This window comes from Lycorma delicatula, chromosome 7 (assembly GCF_047948215.1).
Source record: "Lycorma delicatula isolate Av1 chromosome 7, ASM4794821v1, whole genome shotgun sequence".
Classification (NCBI taxonomy): Eukaryota; Metazoa; Arthropoda; class Insecta; order Hemiptera; family Fulgoridae; genus Lycorma; species Lycorma delicatula.
The window spans coordinates 128,004,845-128,026,543 of record NC_134461.1 but is presented as its reverse complement, the minus strand read 5'-3'; the positions used below and the strand labels follow the sequence as shown (position 1 = coordinate 128,026,543).

The 21,699-nt window shown below is 28.2% G+C and overlaps 1 protein-coding gene across 1 annotated transcript in view; it reads left to right on the top strand.

Annotated features, from left to right (window-relative positions):
• Positions 1-21,083, top strand: part of Ctr9 (RNA polymerase-associated protein Ctr9) — a 111,837-nt gene extending 90,754 nt beyond the window's left edge. The window contains exons 19-24 of the mRNA XM_075372126.1: positions 3,080-3,219; positions 4,184-4,381; positions 6,321-6,389; positions 9,775-9,810; positions 12,885-12,949; positions 19,428-21,083. Coding sequence (XP_075228241.1) covers positions 3,080-3,219; positions 4,184-4,381; positions 6,321-6,389; positions 9,775-9,810; positions 12,885-12,949; positions 19,428-19,441 — 522 coding nt within the window. The 3' untranslated portion in view covers positions 19,442-21,083. The remainder of the gene's footprint in view (positions 1-3,079; positions 3,220-4,183; positions 4,382-6,320; positions 6,390-9,774; positions 9,811-12,884; positions 12,950-19,427) is intronic.
• The last annotated feature ends 616 nt before the right edge of the window (positions 21,084-21,699 follow it).

Here is a 21,699-nt window from a genome sequence, read left to right as displayed (position 1 = left end):
ATATTTCTGACTGAAGGCTCGTTTCGCCTGTGCTATTCAGCATTTTATATCACTCTTGCTTCGTCCATCTTTAGTAATTCTACTTTCTAAATAACAAAATTCTTCTACCTCCATAATCTTTTCTGTCCCTATTTTTATATTCAGTGTTCCATCTACATTATTACTACTATATTTCATTACTTTCATTTTGTTTTTGTTTATTTTCATGCGGTTGTTCTTGCATAGGACTTCATCCATCCCATTCATTGTTTCTTCCAAATCTCTTTTACTCTCAGCTAAAATTACTATATAATCAGCAAATCATAGCATTCTTTATCTTTTCACCTTGTACTTGTACGTCAGATCTAAGTTATTCTTTAACATCACTGCTAGTTCTATGTAAAGATTAAAAAGTAACGGGGATAGGGAACACCCTTGTTGGACTCCCTGTTATATTACAGCTTCTTTCTTATGTTCTTCGATTATTACTGTTGCATTTTGGTTCCTGTAAATGTTAGCAATAGTTCTTCTATCTTTATACTTGAATCCTAAATTTTTAAAATGCTGAACTTTTTATTCTAGTGTACATTATCAAATGCCTTTTCGAAGTCTATAGATTCCATCTATGTTGGTTTGTTTTTCTTTAAATTTCCTTCATGTGTTGCCTGCCTGTACAATTTTTACATGTACCTGTCCCTCCAATATCAAAGCAACTATTCCAGGATACCTTAATTTGTGGCTTATAAGTCTGTCTCTTCTTCTTACTATATTTCTCCAAATGCTTCATTCTTGCTTCATCAATTTGCCGCAGCACCTCTTCATTTCTCAGTTTATCCACCCATCTGATTTTTAACATTCTGTGGTGCTGTAGCACCACATTTCAAAAGTTACTGATCTTTTCTTCTCAGGTACTTCCATATAAAGCTACGCTCCAAACATACTCTTTCAAAAATGGTTTCCTGATATTTAAATTAATTTTTGATATAAGCAAATTATATTTCTTTTGGCTCTGCCATTTGGCATTCTATATCGCTTTTGCTTTGTCCATCTTTAGTAATTCTACTTCCCAAATAACAAAATTCTTCTACCTCCATAATCTTTTCTCTTCCTATTTTTATAATCAGTGGTCCATCTACATTATTTTTACTACATTTCAGTTCTTGCATAGGACTTCATCCGTGCCATTCATTGTTTCTTGTAAATCTTTTTTACTGTTAGGTAGAATTATTATTATCAGCAAATCTCAGCATCTTTATCTTTCACCTTGCACTTTTATGTCAGATCTTAAGTTATTCTTTAACATCATTAACTGATAGTTAAGAATAGCTTGTGCTATTCAGCATTTTATATCGCTCCTGCTTCGTCCATCTTTAGTAATTCTACCTCCCAAATAACAAAATTCTTCTACCTCCATAATCTTTTGTCCTCCTATTTTCACATTCAGTGGTCCATCTTTGTTATTTCTACTACATTTCATTACTTTTGTTTTGTTCTTGTTTATTTTCATGCGATAGTTCTTGCGTAGGACTTCATCTATGCCGTTCATTGTTTCTTCTAAATCCTTTTTACTCTCGGCTAGAATTACTATATCATCAGCAAATCGTAGCATCTTTATCTTTTCACCTTGTACTCTTACTCCGAACCTAAATTGTTCTTTATCATTAACTGCTAGTTCCATGTAAAGATTAAAACGTAATGGGGATAGGGAACATCCTTGTCAGATTCCCTTTTTTATTACAGCTTCTTTCATATGTTCTTTGATTATTACTGTTGCAGTTTGGTTCCTGTAAACGTTAGCAATTGTTCTTCTATTTTTATACTTGAATCCTAAGTTTTTTAAAATGCTAAACATTTTATTCCAGTCTACTTTATCAAATGCCTTTTCTAAGTCTATAAATGCCATGTATGTTTTTCTTTAATCTTCCTTCTACTATTAAGCTGAGCGCTAGAATTGCTTTTGTGAGCGCGTAAGCATGAGAGCGTCAAACATGACGCTCTCACAGTGAATATTATTCAAATAAACCAAATTACAAGGAGCACGTGCACATCAAGTTGGAAACTGTAAATTGCCATGTTGTACACTTTATACATGCACGTTCATACCCATCGTGATCAACGCAGCAAAATAGTTTTAACTAGGTTTTATTGAGTTGGGGTTGGAGTGTTGTAAAATATTAATTATATATATATATTTTTTTTGTGTTCATGAAGCTTAAAAAGGTTGAGAATCACTGCTATGGAGGATTGAAAATAAGAAATCATTAGGTTAGATTTGATGTAGCAAAAAATCAAAGGGGGAAGTCCTTCAGTGCGTTATGGAATTACACCTTTTTTTAGTTTTACCCACAACACTGAAAAAGAAAAATCCTGATACAGTGGGTACATTATGTTCACAAACAAAATAAAGAGAAAAAACAGATATGTATATAAAAAATGCTATTAGATCAAAATTTTAATGACCTAAGTTTCAGCTAAGAAAGATGTCAGTCATATTTATAGTTAATTCAAAATGAAGTAATAACTGTATTAATTTAAAATGGCAAACCTCTGTTTTATTTAACAAACTATGAAGGACCATATGGTTTAAAAATAGTTTTATTTTGAGAAAAGATTATTTTTAAAGCTGCTTTATTTTTAAAACTATTAAATTTGGAATAAAAAGCTTTGCCAGAAGAAGAGTAGAGATCGTAAAACTAAAAGTAAGTGAACAATTTTAGTTTTCTTTTTAAAAAAAACCTGCTCCAGCAAAGGTTCTGCTTCATTTAATACCTGCTACTGAACAAGTTAAGAGAGTGTTTTTTATAGGGGTAAATGTTAAGAAAAGTTTTACTATTCTTTGTTAATCTTGTGTAGTATGTGTTGTCCCTTCACGCCTATAAATCTTTAAAACTCAAGACTAGTACTTATATTACATAGCACACAGTTACAGTAAAGAGAAACTGCTGTAACTTACTGTATTCAGTTACTTAACTTCATAATTATTTATCAAATTACCTGTTATTGAATTGCCTTTGTGTAATATTATTTTATATATTTATAAATATTTCATAATTTGTCAACCTCTGATATGATATTTTAAGAAGTACTGGAATTTTTTCAGGAGCCTAAACCAAAGAAAGGGAGACAGAAGGCTGTGGATGATGGGTTATCTGCTAAACAAAAGATGCGTATTGTTTCTAAAGCAACTATTTCAACTAGTGAATCAGATAGTGACAGTGATAAATTGAAAATTGCTAGTGGGTATGTAAATTTTAAATTCTTTTGGTAAAGTATATTATTAATATAAAAGTATGTATATTTAATTTTTTTTTTTCCAGTTAAACCACATTATATCCACTTGAAAAATTAATAATGTTTAGTACCATCTAAATAAAGTAATAAACAGAATTCACCATGGAGTTCTGTTTTTTATTTCTTCCACCAAAAGTTGACTTTCAAAGCTTAGATAATTTTCAGTCTTGATTTTTTATCACAACTTACATTAAAAAGTTTTATTATTATTAGTAATTATAATATCATTTAATCTAAAATAAAATTATAAAAACATTTTTTTTCTACAATAAAATAGTGTTTCATCTATAGTTTCAAATCTCACTACAGATTTAAAATCAGATTCCAGAGCAACCAATAAAATTTCTTAATGTTTTATGTTATATTAATATTAGTTATAATATACTAATAATAATAATAATAAAATTAAGATAAATATTTCCCTCTCTTTAACAGAATTATATTTTTAAAAAAACTTCCCTTATATTACCTGTAGATAAAAAAAATTACATGAAAAATGGAAATCTTTTTTTTTCTTTAGTTGATAAATAAAATATAATATAAATATATAATAATGTAAATAATATAATTGCAGTATTTATCTTTATTAGGATAATATTTTATTTTTATTTAATTAGAAAATGATTTTTAAATGGTGAGGCATAACTCTCCTTGCTTTATGAAATTAAACTTGCCGCTTGTTTCACTGAAAAAGTTTGTTGTTCTCTTTTATAGCAGTGGTGACCATGTAGGGATAACTTGAAGGTAATGATTTACTTTTATTGTTAGATAACAGTGTAAAACTGTAAATTTTCCTGTGAACTTATATTATGATAAAATTATGATAAATCATATTTCACTGTTTTTAAACAAAAAGAATGTAATAACTGCTAATTGTGATCTTTTTTTTAAATGTTCTATTTTATATTTTCAGTGGTGAGAGCGGAAGTGAAGATCAAGGTAAAGGAAAACGACGTATTACTTCAAGTGGTAGTGATCGTTCTCGTAGTCGTTCAAGAAGTGGTTCCAGGTCTGGTAGCGGTTCACGATCAAGGAGTGGTTCTAGATCTCGTAGTAGATCAAAAAGTCGTTCACGTTCTAAAAGTGGTTCTCGTTCTCGTAGTGGCTCAAGGTGATATTTTTTAGATAATTTTTCTTAAACTTGCTATTGGTTGTTAGGTACAGAAAATTAAATTGTACGATACAGATACATTTTTATCTTTTGTAATTGTCTACATTTTTAACCTGTTAACTCTTCTTTTTTAAATAATAAAAATTAAATATTTATTAGTGTTTCTGGTGATGCAGATAGTGAAAACATTTTACTAAGAGTAATTTTTGATTAGAGAATTATATTAATTTTGAAAAAATTTGTTGTGCTATAGGATATATAACATTTTTTTTTAAGAAATCCGTCAAATTATAAAATTACTGGAAATATCTATAATCCTTTTTTTAACATGTAATTATTAATTTTTAAACTAATTAGAAGGTTAGTTAATTTAAAGTAATTGGTAAGTTCCATTAACCGACTCCATGGTTCTAGTTGATTGTAAGAATATGAGCCAATCACATTCTTAATGGACAGCCACCCTTTCAAAAACAGTTTTATATAACAAAGTTTTTTTTTTTATTATGACTAATCAGTTCATTACTGTTAAACTCTAAGAATTATCAAATTAAGAATTAATTGTCAGTTATAGATTCTCTTTGGGATCATGTAGAGCAACAAAAAATTAAACTATAAGACAGGTTGTTGATGCACACCAAAGTTATCAGATTATAGTTTAATTAAACAAATAAATTAAACGACTATAAAAAAACTTGTGATTGATTTACCTCAAGAAAATGTTTACTTCTATTTTTATCTGAAGTATTAAATATTTATTTTTCAGTAATATATTTGCTGTTGAGTAAATAAATAAATAGAAATAAATTTAAGCGATTGCCTGTGCCATATTATGTGCCGAAAGTTATTGTAATTACTATGACTATTTATTGTTTCAGAAGTTAAATTGAAAACAGAAATATGAATAAATCAACACAAAATCATAAACCTAAATGCTTGTAGCAAGAGATATAATTGCAAAGTGATTTAAAGTGACTAATGATGCTTGATTTTAGGGAATATACTCAGAAATAGCACCTTGTCAAATTCTGAAAGTCAGGAGTATGTTTACTGGAAGGAAATGAATATATTTTGTTAGACCGTTTGCCGTGTGGCCCAATGAAGATGGATACAGAAATATTTGTTAGCTGCTCAATTGTAGCAATATTTTGCCAACACGTTGAAAGTAATCTGAACTGTAAATAGTGGTCGTAATTAAATTTCATTGTTATTTATATCATTAGCAGAGTGGTAGTATTCCACCAATAAAGCTCTCAGTTCAGATCTCAGGCAGACTTGGTTTTTTATGCTACAAAAACTCATTTCTCTATATATATAATAAATGAAATTTAAACCAACAAAACACAGTAAATAGATAAGTTAAACTTACCATATTAATTCAGAGTTGATTTTCGCAGGATCCTGCATTTTCAGTTGGTATTTAATTTTATAATTGCATTTAAATAAATTGTTTTTATAAATTTGAATTTGTCAAAAATGTTAGTTTTGTAAATTTTGAAATTATTATGGATGAATATGTCCACTATTAATATATATAATTTATTATAAAAATTGTACAATAATTTTTTAGTTTTATTCAAGAAAATGTTTGTTGGTTTCCCTGAATTTGAAATAAGCACTCAAAACATTGCTGCAGTTTTTTTTCTTTTGATTTCAGAGTTATATTCATTTAGATTTGTTCAATTATTTCTGTTTACTTGTTGCTAAAATTTGTTTGTTTTCTTAATCACCAGTGTTTTTTTTTTTTTAAGTGTATGCATGATCAGTGAGCTGTGACTATTTTTTTTTCAAAACTCATATTGATGCATTATAAATATATTGAAAGAGTGTTCATGTATTAAATATAAAAATTTTAAGCTTAGTATGATATATTTATGATTTATAAATTACCCTAAGATAGAATAAATTGTAACTAATCATGTATTTAATTCCATTTACACAGATCTAAAAGTGGGTCTAGATCAAGAAGTGGATCTCCAAAATCTCGTTCAGCCTCTAGATCAAGAAGCAGGTCAGCCTAAATAAATTTTTAATTAAATTAACATTGACTGTTACTTATAAACTTTGCTGAAAAGGTTTTTTTCCTGTTCAGATAATAATGTATACTACGAGAATACTTGTATGTTTATTTAGGAAAGTATCTAGAATACCCAAGTAAATATTCTGTGAAATATAATGTACCAAAGCTGATGCACAATAAATAAAATTACATATGTACTAAAGTTCCTATGTAATATTAGCACCATACACAGGTATATATTCAGTCATAATAATCAGACTTTTTTCACTTTTACAAACCTTTGAATATCTCCTTAAAATCCAATAATTTCTCTTTAAATTTAATTTTTATTATTTATGATCAGCAACACTAATCACTTTAGAATGACCACCACTTTGATTAAAATTATATTATATTTACATCATCGTTATAATAATGTTGTATTTTATCATTAAAAAATTAAGTACAGAGTGATTCAAAGAAACGGGAACTTTTGAAAGTTGTGTTGGTAGCTGTGGGCTATTGGTACCACTTGATAAGTGGCACCAGCCTCTCTAACCTAACCTGCCATTTAGTTGTCATGGATCCTTGGAGTGGTGTGCAACGTGCATTTTCTATCAAAGCGTTTTACAAAAACAATGACAGTGTGGAGGGAGCGCGTAGAGAATTTTGCCGTCATTTTAATCTGGGACGGCACGACCGTGTTCCATCAGCACATGCAATTAAAACATGGATATCTAATTTTGAGGAAACTGGTTCGGCAATGAAAAAGAAACCTCCAGGCCGTGAGCGAACCGTCCATACACCACAGAATGTTCAAGCTTTACAAGATTCTGTCACACGAAGTCCACATCGGTCAATCCGTCATCTCTCAGCATCTTTACAATCGCATAGTTCAAGTGTTCAAAGAATGTTAGTGAAGGACTTGCAATACCATCCATACAAGTTTTAGATCGTCCAAGAACTGAAACCGAACGATGCAGTTGTGCGAGCACAATTCTGTAATGTAATACTTCAGAAGATAAATAATAACGAAGAGTTTGTTCACGAACTGTGGATGTCAGACGAAGCGCATTTCCACCTCGGTGGATTTGTTAACGAGCAAAATTTCAGATACCGGGCACAAGAAAATCCTACGCAGCTACACCAGCGTCACGTTGCACAGCCAGAAAGTGACCGTGTGGTGTGCTATGTCATCTTACGGTGTTATAGGCCCTTATTTTTTTGAGGATGACAACGGTCTTGCGATTACAGTGACGTCTGCTCGTTACGTAGCCGTGCTTGAAACCTTTGTTGTGGAACAACAAAAGAGATTTCCACCGATTCTTAACACAGCCTGTTTTCAACAAGACAGAGCAACGTCACATACTGCACGAATATCGACGGCAGCTGTATGCCGATTGTTTGGACAACGTGTCATTTCACGAAATGGTGACATTAGATGGCCTCCCAGATCGCCTGATGTCTCAGCTTGCGATTACGTTTTGTGGGGTCACCTTAAAAGCAAAGTGTTCCACAGTAGACCTGCTACAACGGAAGAACTGAAGGCAAAGATCCGAGAAGCGATTGCGGAAATTCCAGTTGAGATGTTACGTCAAACCATGAACAATTTAACAAAGAGATTTCGTGAGTGTTTACGGAGGTCACCTGCAAGATGTCATCTTTAAAAAATAAACTAAAATGTATGTATCCTAAAATGGCAACATTTGTACAATTACATGAAATAAAATTCATTTTCTAAAAAAAATTTTTCATTAACGTTATTTAATTTTTTTAATTTCCCGTTTCTTTGAATCACCCTTTACTTTCAGGTTTATTAACATGATGGAGTGATGTTCAAAACGCTATCAAAAAATTTCTATTGTGTGTTTAAAAAATAAGGGCCAGTAGATAATTTTTAGAAAACGAGGAGAATAAATTACATGTTATTTATTTGTACATGGATGTGTTTAATTTTACGATTTTGATCTGAGGAATCTTCGTGACAGTATCAGTCAGCAGCAGTGTATGAGCTTGCATTATCATGAATGAAAATGATTTTCCCAATGACAGCATCCTACATCACCGATTCTGAATTGTATGCCTTAGTTTTGAAAGTATTTCACAGAACACCTCTTCTGTGTTTGTTGTTCCTGGCTCCTTAAAATCTGTCAATAGGCACTATTTTGTCCCAGAAAACAGTCGCCATGATTTTCCAAGCTGACTGGGTTTGCCCAACTTTTTAGCTTTGTGAACTTTCATCTTCATTGCACGGATTGTGTTTGGATTCTACATCGACATATACACAAACATTCACATTTCATCTCCAGTTATGATATAGGGAAAAGTTTATTTTCTCCCCCGTTTATTATTTCTCTCGTAGTGGTCCAACAATGCACATGTAGATGCCATCGCCATCCTTTGATTTTTGTCAGCAACATATTTTAGATCCACCTTGCACGTACTCTGCAATTGTCTAGTTTTGCAGTAACAGTTCTAAGTACTTAAATAAAATGTATGGAAAGCCTTTTCCGAGTGCATTAATAGTTCGCTGTCAGTTTTCTCAAGATAATGCATTCACTTGTTTGATGAAGTCTTAATTTTGAACACTAGGCTTTCCACTCCTCTCTTCATCTTGAATTTGTGTACAGCCTATATTAAACTCTTGACCCCTTTGCCTGATCTCTCATACTGTAAACCTTTAAATTTCACCCAATTCATAATGAATTTAATAGTCCTATGATTTTACATATTGCAAAATTGAATCATATTCTAGATTTCACAGTCAGCAATTTTATTGTTACAACTGTCATAGTAAGGCAAACAAAAGCAAACTGCCGACAAGATAGCCAACAGCTACGTAATGAAACAGTTGAAATTAGTATGCAACCACAGTATGATTCATTGTTGCCATTCACTTTTATTAGCCATCATCCGTTACTTTTGAAACATAGCTCACCTAAAAAAGATAGTATATCTTTGAGCATGAAGAGATTTATAGTATTTTCTGTAATTTGTTTATGATAATTTATTAAACCCCCCCACACTACTAACTTCATCAATATCAGAAATTTTTTTTTAAGTATCTTTGTAGCCATTGATTAGAAACCAGAACAATATAAAAATTCAACTATATTAGACTATACATTACCATGTTTTAAATGTAACAGATTTTTTACCTTGTCAAGATATTTTTATTATAAATAAAAATTCGTCTGTAGCTGGACATTTCACCTTTGTAGTTCTTATGTCTTCTTGTATTGTTATGCAGTCAGTTTTTTTTAAATTGAATTCTTGTAAGCTTATAATAATAATATAGTATAGTATGAGACTTGTATTGACTAACTAATTTAATAGGTTTTTTTTTTTTATATTATGACTGAAGTCTTAATTTCTCTGTTTCTTTTGTTGTTTGTAGAAGTCGATCTGGTAGTCGCTCTAGATCTGTTAGCAGGTAAGTAATTTTATTTTGAAAAAATTCCAATTTTTATTGATTAGAATAAGGATAGATGGGTAGTTATAGCAATTTATGTTGATTTTACAATATGCTGTCAGTATATGGTAGTTTTTACTCCAAAGTATGTTTTCCTGTCAGGTATAGAAATAAAAACATTTTTAGCTGTTTTCAACCAAAACAGAAACTTTTATCTGAATCTAATTAAGGTTCTTTTTCTTGTCGTACTCATGGTTCCCTCTGCTGTCTATTCAGTACATAACTTGACTAGATCTATTCTATTCACATTTTGTTAATCAGACTTTTTATCTCTCTGACATCTTTCCTGTCTTAAGAATTTTCTTATCCACAACTATTTCCAACCACTCGATTTTGAGCAACTTTTCAATAACTGCAATTCCAATGCTTTTCTCCTTTTGTCACTTCAGTTCAAACCTCGTAATATAATAGTACACTACCGATTTATTTGAATAAGATTACCACCAGGGTAGATGTTATAAATATTAACTGTAAAAATCAGGCAAAATGATGTAATCCTACTATCATTTACACTTTCCTTCTGGAAGAACTTAAAAATAGATGTTACAAATGGTTTTATATTCATAAGATTTAAATTTATATGTATAGTTAAGTTTTTGATACTTTTAAATGTATTTTTTTTTTTTTTTTTTTACTGTAAGTTCAGTGTTACAGAAAATTTATTTTTTAGCAAACCAATTTAATTTCATAATTTTATTTTTCATTCAGCTCCCATTTCTGTTGACTTTTAGAAATTTAAAAATATATTTCAACATAGATTTAGCAGAAAAATTAAAACGGTTAGAAATAAATCCTATTACAAGATGTCATCATAATGAAAAATGTTCAATCATGAATCATAATGTAAAAAATGCTCATTAAGAATAATATGAATAAATCAATAGTTAATGAAGTAACATTATTATTAAAACATTGCAGAAATAAAAATTATTTTACAATGCATAATAGTTACCATTATTACAAACAACCATAAAACAGATTTGTGGATTATAGATAAGTTGGCGACATGGTTTTTTACATTAAACAAATTAATTTAAAGCATGCTATAATTCTGAAAAACTTAATAGTATTCATATAATTCTTGAACATACTATAGAACGGAAACAAATAATACATTCCACATTTTAGATATCAGCATAAAAATGATAAAAATTAATTTAAGATCAATAAATATTCAAAAAAATATTACCAATAGCAAATCAATGCGTCCGTACCACCAAGATCAGTAACATAGTATGATTTAATAGTAATGAACTATATAAAATATAATATTCAGTTAAATAAACAATCTTATAAAACACATTCCATCTAAAAATGGTTATAATATAAATGGTATTAATAAATTAATTTAAAAACATCAGTTTAAAAATAATAAATAAATTTATAATATTAATGAAAAAAATAATTTATATCTTATTAAACTGTTATAATGAAACATAAATTTAAAAAAAAAGCATTTAAGTATAAAATTGCGTTTAAATCAAACTATAAAAAATTAGATAAAATAGTTAATAGAAATTAATTAACAATATTTATAACAAAACAGGAGTTTATAAAATAGAATGTGACAAGCAAAATTGTAAAAAAAGTTATGTAGGGATAAATGAGAATGCATTTTGAACAAGCATATAAATATAATAAATAAAAATTTGATAAGCTATTCATATTACAGATGATAAATATACATTATAGATAACATCCAAATGTTCGAAATAAGTAACAATAAATTTAAATCCCTTACTGACAAGAAATACTATTTTTGGTCCCTCTTCAGTAATAATTAACGGTTTGATGAAATAACAATTTAATTATTAATTTTGGTATTTAAAGGACACAGAACAAGATTCTTTGAAGCAGTTGTTTATTATTTAATCTAGGTACTTTTTAATCACTTCTCAGTGAATGTAAGAGATAAGGCTACATTGCGTAGATTTGAAAGCAGAGATAAAGGAGAAGTTCTAGCAGTAAAGCATTTTTATAATATAGTGTAGATGGTTTTGGTACAGTGGTGAGAAAATTTATATAAATGTGTGATTTCTTGTGTTATATAAAATAATTGTTTTTTTATTACTTTCATCTCAACTAATTGTTTTAGGGAGCTTTTTTCTGTTGAATTTTATATGAATTAAAAATAAGGCATATTGATGTTTTAGATATATTATAACGGTTATACCAGGTATTGTTGGCCAAACTTAAGGGACTGATTCAGGATATCAAAACAAATAAATAAAAACGCTCGTGTCATGTATGAAATGCCATATCTCACTTGCTTTTCCTTCTTTCTGCCATTTCCTGCTAAAATTTATATCTTATTAATCATTTGAGGTATTTTATTCTTTCATTATTTGAATTAAAAATAAAGTCATAAAATTGTCAAACTACATCATTTTTGTGATGATCTGCTTGAACAACTTCAGCCGTATCTCAACTGTTTTTCAATTGATTTGAACAAATAAGGTGTTAGTTTGTTTACAATAAAAGGCGTAACATTTTATTTAATATAAGTTGATAAAACTTTTATTTACACAGCTTTAATGATTAAAACAACAATTTTGTAATTTTGTTGATAAAATGTTTTAACTTCTTTATTTTGTAGATATTGTTGGGTACACATGAATACCGAATTTCATTAAAACGTCTCAGTTCATTCTTAAGATATAAATTTTTTAATTGAAAAAAGAAAATTGTGAAAGAGGAAGTAGAACATTTAACCACATAAACTTTTTTTTTTATTTTGATTTCCTGAATCAGTCGCTTAAGTTTGACCAACACCTGGAATATATGTATGTTCATGTATTTTATATATATATATATATATGTTATATTGTGCAGTAAAGAAATTTTGATATAATTTTTTTGCCTTCAATCATGGAACTGCAAACAAATAAATTTTTTTAATATTTAATAAACAAAAACTGTTCAAAAATACAAATTAAGTTACCTGTAATGTATAGTTACGGTTCATTAAATCAGCAGATATTACTGTTCCATACTGTACAAAATAGTGATTTGTAATTTGTTGATTTACTTTTAAGGTCTCCATCACCTGAAACAAGAAAATCTGTGTCTGGAAGTGATGGAGAAGGTTCAGGAAGTGGTGGTAAGTTTTACTATGTACTGTAGTTATTACACAACATATAATATTAAAAAATGTAGTTCGATATGTTAGACTGTAGTTTAATTAATTGAAGTTCATTCTAATTTTGCTGCTCTGAGAAGTAGGTGCCTCTTGATTTCAATCAAGAATGTTAATGTTTATTAATTAATTTAATCTTGTAATACTCTTTATCTTCATTTCATTTTAATGTTTATTATAATGTGATGACAAACTTCCAGAAAGAAGAATCTAGAAGAAACGACAAAGGAATTCTTTGTAGAAAATGACTTATAAAAGAGCATAGAAGGTGCGGACAATGGAAATTATTAAGGTTTTCTAACATTGGTACCGTTAGTAAATACAATTATTATATATAATATAAACTGCTTACTAATATATTATTCGTTTTTCTCAAGCGCTTTCGGCTATTCTGCCATCTTCTGGAGGGATTATAATTTATGAACTGAAATATATAAAAGTATAAAACTTACGTATTTAAATCATATACATAACAATTTATCGTCATTTTGTAAAAGTTAGTCTTAAGTCAAAGTAACTACTTTGACTTACATCCATATTGTAATAGTATCACAATTGTTATGAACTATGTAGATTGTCAGATCAGTTTAGCCATCTTTATTATTATTGTTTATTATTTGCTTACATAAAATATCATCATTGCATTTAATTTGTTATGATTATTGTATATATGGAATTTTTTTAGATTAAAAGTTTTATAATAATCATTAGAGTAACCCATAAATTTATTTGGATCGTAATTATGTTTATTTTCCAAATTATGTTAAGCAAAATGTGAACGGTCTTTATATTTCTTTTTACACAATTAATATGTTCTTTAGTTCTAATTAAAAATGATCTGTTGGTCATACCAATATATCATAATTCACAATCTTCATATTTTGAACTGTATATGCCCTGTCTGTCCAAATTATATTTATTACCATTTATTAGGATTCAGTTGGAACTCTATTATTAATATAATTTATGATTCTATTATTAGTTGTATATGCTGTTTTTAAATTAAATGATTTATATATTTTATTAAATTTTCTTTAGTTTACATTATATTCCATTTTTACATAATCATTTCCTGAGTTATGCTTTAATTTTATTTTTTCCCTTGTATATAATTTATTTTTTTAATTTGAAGTATAATTTATATAATAAATTATCATTTTATCCATTTGATATGGCAGTCTATTTAATATCATTTAATTTGTTATCTAATTTTATAGTATTATGTTGGAGATATTTAATTGCTCTGTAAATTAATGACTTAAAGTGGTTATTTTCTGGTTCCATGAATGAAAATAATTACAGTGTATTATGATATCTTATTGGGTTGGTTTCCTATATATATTTATTCCAATTTATTATTATTGAAATTTTTATTAGTATGTTATATCGAAATAATCGATTCTATTTTTAATTTCTTGATTCATAATGAAATTAATGTTTTCATCCAATTAGTTGATTTCATTAACTATTAATTATATTTTCTTCATTATTAGTTTTTTGATTAAATATGGTTAAAATGTCATCCACATATCTTTTATATAGTATGATTTAATGTTTATTAATTATTGACAGTAAAATTGTACTTTCAAAATTATTCATAAAAATGTCTTCCGGAAATGCTGAAAGTGGTGGTCCCATGCCAAGCCCTTTCTCCTGTTGGTAAAAGTTATTATTGAAATTAAAATTATTATATTAAGGCATAATTTTAATAAATCAATTATTTAATATATCAAATTGATTTGTAGTTTCAATTCAGATAAAGTAGTGTAAATTATATTTATGGTCTTATTTATACCAATACATGTCTTTTATGTTTTCTATTTCAGTATATTCTTTTAATGTATTTGATAAAAACTTACTTAATTGGTATGTAGGTGAAATAAAAAAAAAAATTATAAGTAGATGTATAGGCATATTGTTAAGGTAAAAAATTAAAATCAAGATCTTTTACTTTTAGAGTAAAATATCCTACAAATAAAATTAAAAAAAGAAAACTGCTCTAATGATTAAAAAATTTTAATATATTTTCAAAGACAATTGCACTAAACAAAATTTTGACTTCACTAACACTGGAGCCCCTATATTAAAAGCATTACCAAAAATTCAGAAAACCAATATGACAAAAAACAAAAGAATAGCTGAAAGCGTTTGACAGAAACAAATAATATATATATATATATATATATATTGGTAAGCAGTTTATACTATATATATTTAATGGAAATTATTACTCTTGAACAATTAAAAGGGCAGGTTGGGTTCTGGTACTGCAAGTCAGGAGATATAAATACTGCCGGGGACCAATGGAAGACAAGTTCAAATTCAGTTCAGTGTACGGGAGCATCTAGAGTAAGTGTTTGGTAACAAATGAATGAAGAGTGCATTACAAGTATTCCATTTGGAAAGTGGTTGAAAAAAAGGAGCTGTTCAGAGGGTATTTGTGAACACGAGAAAAAGTGACATTATTTCTATTCATTTATAAAGTATAGGATAGTTCTTTTGTAAACAGTAAAAGTGAATTATTCTTGCATTAAGTGAATTGTTGATTTTTCGATTGGTATCCTACTGTTACTTCAGTATTAATTTATATTTGTTATTATAAAGTTTTTAGTATAAATCAGAATTGTATTTCTATATTTAATATTTAATTGCAATTAAATTAATTTTGTATTCAATTTGAATTGCTATTTTGTATAAGTTATTTAAGGAGTAATAAATAGTATCACGCTTTATCTCTCAATATTCTTGTCGAACTTAAATACGTAACAATATAATTAAATTATTGTAGTATTACAAAGATAACATTAAACATTTTGTTAAAATTTTCAATCCCACACAATTTAATATGCGTATGGATTCATAAAGCTGATTTTTTTTGCAGTATTCAAATAAATATATAAAATCACATTTATCTCCTTTTATATTAATCAAGTTTTTTTTTAATTTCTAACATTTTTTTTCTTATCTATAATTTTTCTTGTTTGTATAAAAACATTTTTATAAATGCAAATAGTCTTGACTTTGTTTTTAGTCTTGAAATATTTAAAATCAGTATAACCAACATATTACTGATGAAAAATAAAGTATAGAACCCCCACTGTAATTAGAAATGTGCATGGAAATAAAAGTAATCAACAGAAAAAAAAATCAATTTTATAATGTACCACATCTACACTGTGCACAGGCAAATTGAAAATTCTTTATTCGATTATAATTTTTACAAATTCCAGTAGAATGCACGCAGGAAATAGTAAAAACAATATTAATGATATAATTCCAACATGCTCTGGGAATTCATTTATAATAACTTTAAATATGAATGCATGCAAAGTAGACAATTTTTTCATACTCAAATGTAGCATAGAATGAATTTTTATCATGTGTTTGAGTAGTTTAAGCATTCCCAAGATGGACGTGAAGATGTTGAAGATAATGATCAAAATTCAAAGCAATGATGATTTTTTTTTTATATTCATGGGATTGTGTACTTTCACTGGGTTCCTGAAGTTCAAAATATTAATCAACATTATTACCTTGTCCTTGCTAAACTCCGTGAAAAAGTAAGAAAAAGCACCCTGAATTGTGGAAGAACAAGTCATGGGTTCTTCATCAGGACAATGCACCGGCTCACACTGAATTGTCTGTCAAGATGTTTCTAGCCAAGTATAAGACCCCCAGTGTTAGACCATCCACCTTATTTGCCTGACCTGGCAGCATGTTATTTTTTCTGTTTCCCAAGGTCAAATTTGCATTAAATGGAACAAGATTTCAGACCGTTGAAGCTGTGAAAGATGAAGCAGCAACCATCTGAAAGAGCTCTCATAAGAAGACTTCCAGCACTGTTTCAGACAATGGAAAATTCACATGCAGCATTGTAGGGATAGAGGGGAGGGGTGTATATTGAAAGGGATAATAACTAAATATGTATAAATTTAAAATAAAATATTTTATTACAGCATTAGTCTCGTTATTTAATAGCCACACCTCATAATATGAATAAGAGCTTCTGCTACTTATACAGATAGCTTATTGGTATATTGAAATACAGCAAATCAACAAAAAAATAAAATGAGTGGAACAGAAAATAATAAAACAAATGGAAAACTAAGATATTTTCATTGAATACTGCAATTAATGTGCCTAATTTATTCTAACTTGTGTTTGGAAATGATTACTACAACTTGAGAATTTATATTTTTTTTTTTTAATATGATGAATTAATTCACCACAGAATCTTTTGAAGCTTGTACGTGGGAATTTGGAGAAAAAATTTTGTAGCATATGAAGACTGCCTGCCGAAGAGTTATCAGCCTTTAAATTAAATGTCATTAAATTTGTACTTTTAAATCTACTTTCTTAGATTTACTTATCATATAGAAGTTCAATTAATTTAAAATATATTTTAATCAAATTTACTGTGAATTTGGTTTTACTTAATTATTTATTTTGTTACTATATACAAGGAATTTTTTTATACATGACATTCTGTATATAAGTATAGTGAACAGCTCTTTATGGCGAGTTTGATATTGCTGAGGGACCGTATAAGTGAAATAAAACTTTTCTGTATGTGTGATATACAAATCCATAAATAAGTAGGAAAGCATGATTATTTTTAATTGGGTCAACATTATTGTAGGAACAATTTATTTTTTTTTAATTTGTTTGTCTTGAAATTATTTTTTCTCTTTTTTACTTACAAATAGATACTCATAAGAATGACCACATAATTAATAACTGATAAATATCTGTAACAGATATCAAATTTAGAGACTGTACTTAAAGTTTCCATCTACTAGCTTATATCAAAGTATATACCGCTAACTTTGTTAGCTAAAGATGCTATATACATGCTTTCCTGCTCAGATTTTCTAACAACCAGCAGTTTACCTGTAATATTTTTACTAATAATAGCTGTTGTAATTTTATCGTCATTATCACTGTAAGAGATGTATGAACGTTTTAAAGAAAAGAGGTCCTGGCACTAATTTATTACTGCCCAGGAAGATTCAGAATTTTAGATAATCGGCTAGTATTATCAGTTTTTGATACTCATTACCTAAATATGAAGTTCAGTAAAAAGTAGACCTTTCTTTTTTACATTTATTATCGTACAATAAGATTACAAAATATTTATTACTTTTCTATGCAGTCTAGTAAATTTCATTCAGTTTGTCCTAAGTAGTGTTGACATGAAGACTGATCACATCACTGATATGCTGACAGTGACTTTTGTTCCTGTACACGGCTCTCACTTTTTCCAAGAGCTTGCATTGCAACACAACATTCACAGTGCGAAGTAAAGAAAAATCTACGAGCAATATACCTTTCCAGTCCCAAAAGACAGTTGCAAGGACTTTTGCAGCTAATAGTGCATTTTTGCCTTTACAGTGCAACCCTCTCCACTCCTTCACCTTTTTCAATTCAGGACTGTAGTGATGGACCTATGTGACTATTCATTGCAAAAAATTATTTTCTTCTTCACCCCAAGAATTTTTTGGAGAAAAAATTATTTTGAAAATCAGTTCAGGAGATTTGTTCTGATTTTTCAAAAGTCTTGGAACCCTCTTCCTCATTCGGACTACGAGGTACACAAGGTGCTTTGTGATAATGGAAGATGCACTTCCTTGACTGATACCCATTTCCAAAGAAATTTTGTCATCCATAAGGTGCCGATCAATAAGATCACTGATTGATGGAATGTTGTCATCCATCACACTTGTCCTTGAATACCAATTGTGTTCCTCATTTTCTATAGCTTATATACTCTCCCTTAAATGTGCTAGTTCAGTTGTAGAATCTGGTCCATGTAAACATCATATCTTCAAACTGCACATGCAGTCTAATCAGAATTTCAGAGGGTTTGATGCCCTTACTTGTGTGGAACAGTAAAACAGTGCACAATCGACAATGATGGACCCTCTTGTTCTGAAGCGACTCAAATGCCAAGTCAGGTTTGGTGCATACATTCCCTCACTAAATCTCCATCATCAGCCTCCCTCCATGCTAGCCCACTCAAGATTGTATGCTAGTCGCAACTATAAAATCCCAATTTACCTTCAACTGACCCTCATATGAACTAAGCCGGTTCAGGTTAACTTCATAAGCCTTTAAAATTTATCCAGCCACACTGTGTAATTGTTGAGATAAGACAAGAGATTCCAGTAACATTTTATATTCTAGTCAAAACTTTTAACACATTCAGCCCCATTACAAAGATAAGTTGATATGACAGCCATGTCAATAGCATTGTCTTCAAGAAAACTCTTTAGAGGAGGAATTACCCCATTACAACCGCATATGTTATATCTGTAAACATGGCTACCTCATGGTGTTGATGTAAAATATGTTTACATCAATGAAAGAACCTATAAACATTAATACATTATTTGTCAATGAACTCATCAGTTTAAATTTACTAACAATTTTTTTTCTGTTTCAGGTGGTAGTGATTAATAATGCTGTGAATTATTCTACGATGATAAAAAAAAATTGTTAAATAAAATGGAAGAATAAAATATATTGAACTAATAGAAACTTTTTTTTTTATTTTATATTCATTAGTTTAGGAGTAATTGATAATTAATTAGATTATACACAACATTTTTTTTTATCAGTAATTTTTTTCTAGATGATTGGTTGGTACCTGTATGTTTATAATACCATCTTTTTTTTCAGAAAAATATTAAGATTAGATGACCAGAATAATCTGAATTATCTTTTAGAATATAAGATACACAATAAAATTTATTTGCACTTTTAATTTATATTATAGTCTTTTTCAGTTAATCAATTTAAAGCATATATTAATTAGTTTGAAATTAAATATTATTCAATTTGAATTATAGAAATGCATAAATGTGAATAGTATTACAAAATAGTTGGTAAATATTACAAAAATGCAAATATTTGTTTTGTGTTATTGATATAATTTCACTTAAATTAAAAGAATTACTTTCAGTGCTGTTTCTGAAGATTAAAATTATACTTTTACTTTACTTATTGGATTCATAAAAGTACTCAAAAGAAAGGTTTTTTCATAACAGAATTAGAAAATGTAATGTTCTAATTTAATTTTTTATTAAATTAAATTATGCCTGTTTGTGAGGTTGTTGTATTGTTATTTTCTTTTTTAATGTAATTTTTAGTACTTGTAAAAATTTTAAAAATTGTAAATTGAGTTGATTTTTTTTTTACTCTCTCATTTGGCTGTTAGTGACAAAAATTTAGTTTAATTTAAGGAGTGGAAACAAAGACTATTTTGTCAAATACTTTTTTCATATATTGTTTGTATGGAAATTTTAGAAATTACATAATTTTTCACTGTTACTATGAGTACAATGAACAACTTTTGGTTTTTATCTCGCATATTTTAGCAGTTAATTGTTTTTAACTGAGGCTGAAGCAATTGTTTTTAGAGTAATTTACCTGATAAATAGTCATATTATTTAAAATTTATGAAATAATTAAATTTTATTGTATTTATTTATTTAGTTAGTTTACATGTCTATTTTTTAAAAAGTTATCATGAATTAGTTTATTTTAATAACTTTTGTAATAATATAAAACATTTTATCATTAGTAATAGTGTAGCTTTGTATCATGTTAGAACATTTTAGTAAAAGTTAAATTTTTTTTTTTAATTTATAAAAGTGAAAATGTTGCACTTAATGATTGGAATAGTGTCAGCCTTTAGATAAATAATTTTTGCTAATTAATTTTATATGTAAATGATTAAGTATAGCACAATAAATGTCAGAAACTTTGATTTTTTTTTACATCTGCATATGTGTAACATCAACTAATTTTGTTAATTTTATGTTTATCTCAGAAAAATAAAATCGATGTAAATATTTTGCCGGTAGAAAAATCCATATAAAGAAAAGGAGTAGCAAGTAAATTCAGTTTAATGATTTCCGCACTACCAGAGGTTTCTCTATGATTAAGTTATGTTAATATATTTATTGTGTATAATTTTTATTAATGCGTTTTACTCCACCTATCATATATACTCGTACTTTTAAGTATTTGTTTATATGTATTTTTTGAATTAAGTCATTGTAAATTATACAATAAATTAAAGAATAGTATTGTTTTATTATTGCTGTTTCATATTTCTGTTATAAACTCTGCAAATTCTTTCTTGACAATTACTAAAATTTACAATATTAATTCAATATTTTCTCTCGCACTTCTAAAGTTTACAGGTTATCCTTGGAAATATTAGCTTCCAATGACCCCAAAAATAAAAATTGGTGGGGAGATGACCATGGACTATGGAGGCCATTATCCATGGGAAATTACACAGTCACTGAAACATTCATATAACAACTCCATAATTGAATTAGCAAATAAGGTCAATCAAATTAATGAAATGGGAATAGCCATACAAATCTTGTTGTAATTAGTCAAAAAAATTTCTGAAAACATTCTGCAGTTAATATTTTTTTTGGGGGGGAAATCACCCTTCTACAAAACCACTCAACAAATACCAACATTTTGAGAATTCAGTGGTCTTTCACAATAAATTCTGAGAACTCCATGTACTCAATACATTGTTTTTGGTGTTAGTGTAATTAGAATATGAACTCATACTTCATCTAGATAAAACACATCCAAGCATGCACACCACTTCAAGTGAAACATTTCAACCAAAAACAAAAGTTGTTTCTTAAAATCAGATTCTCTAAACTTTTGCAGTTACTCGATAGTAA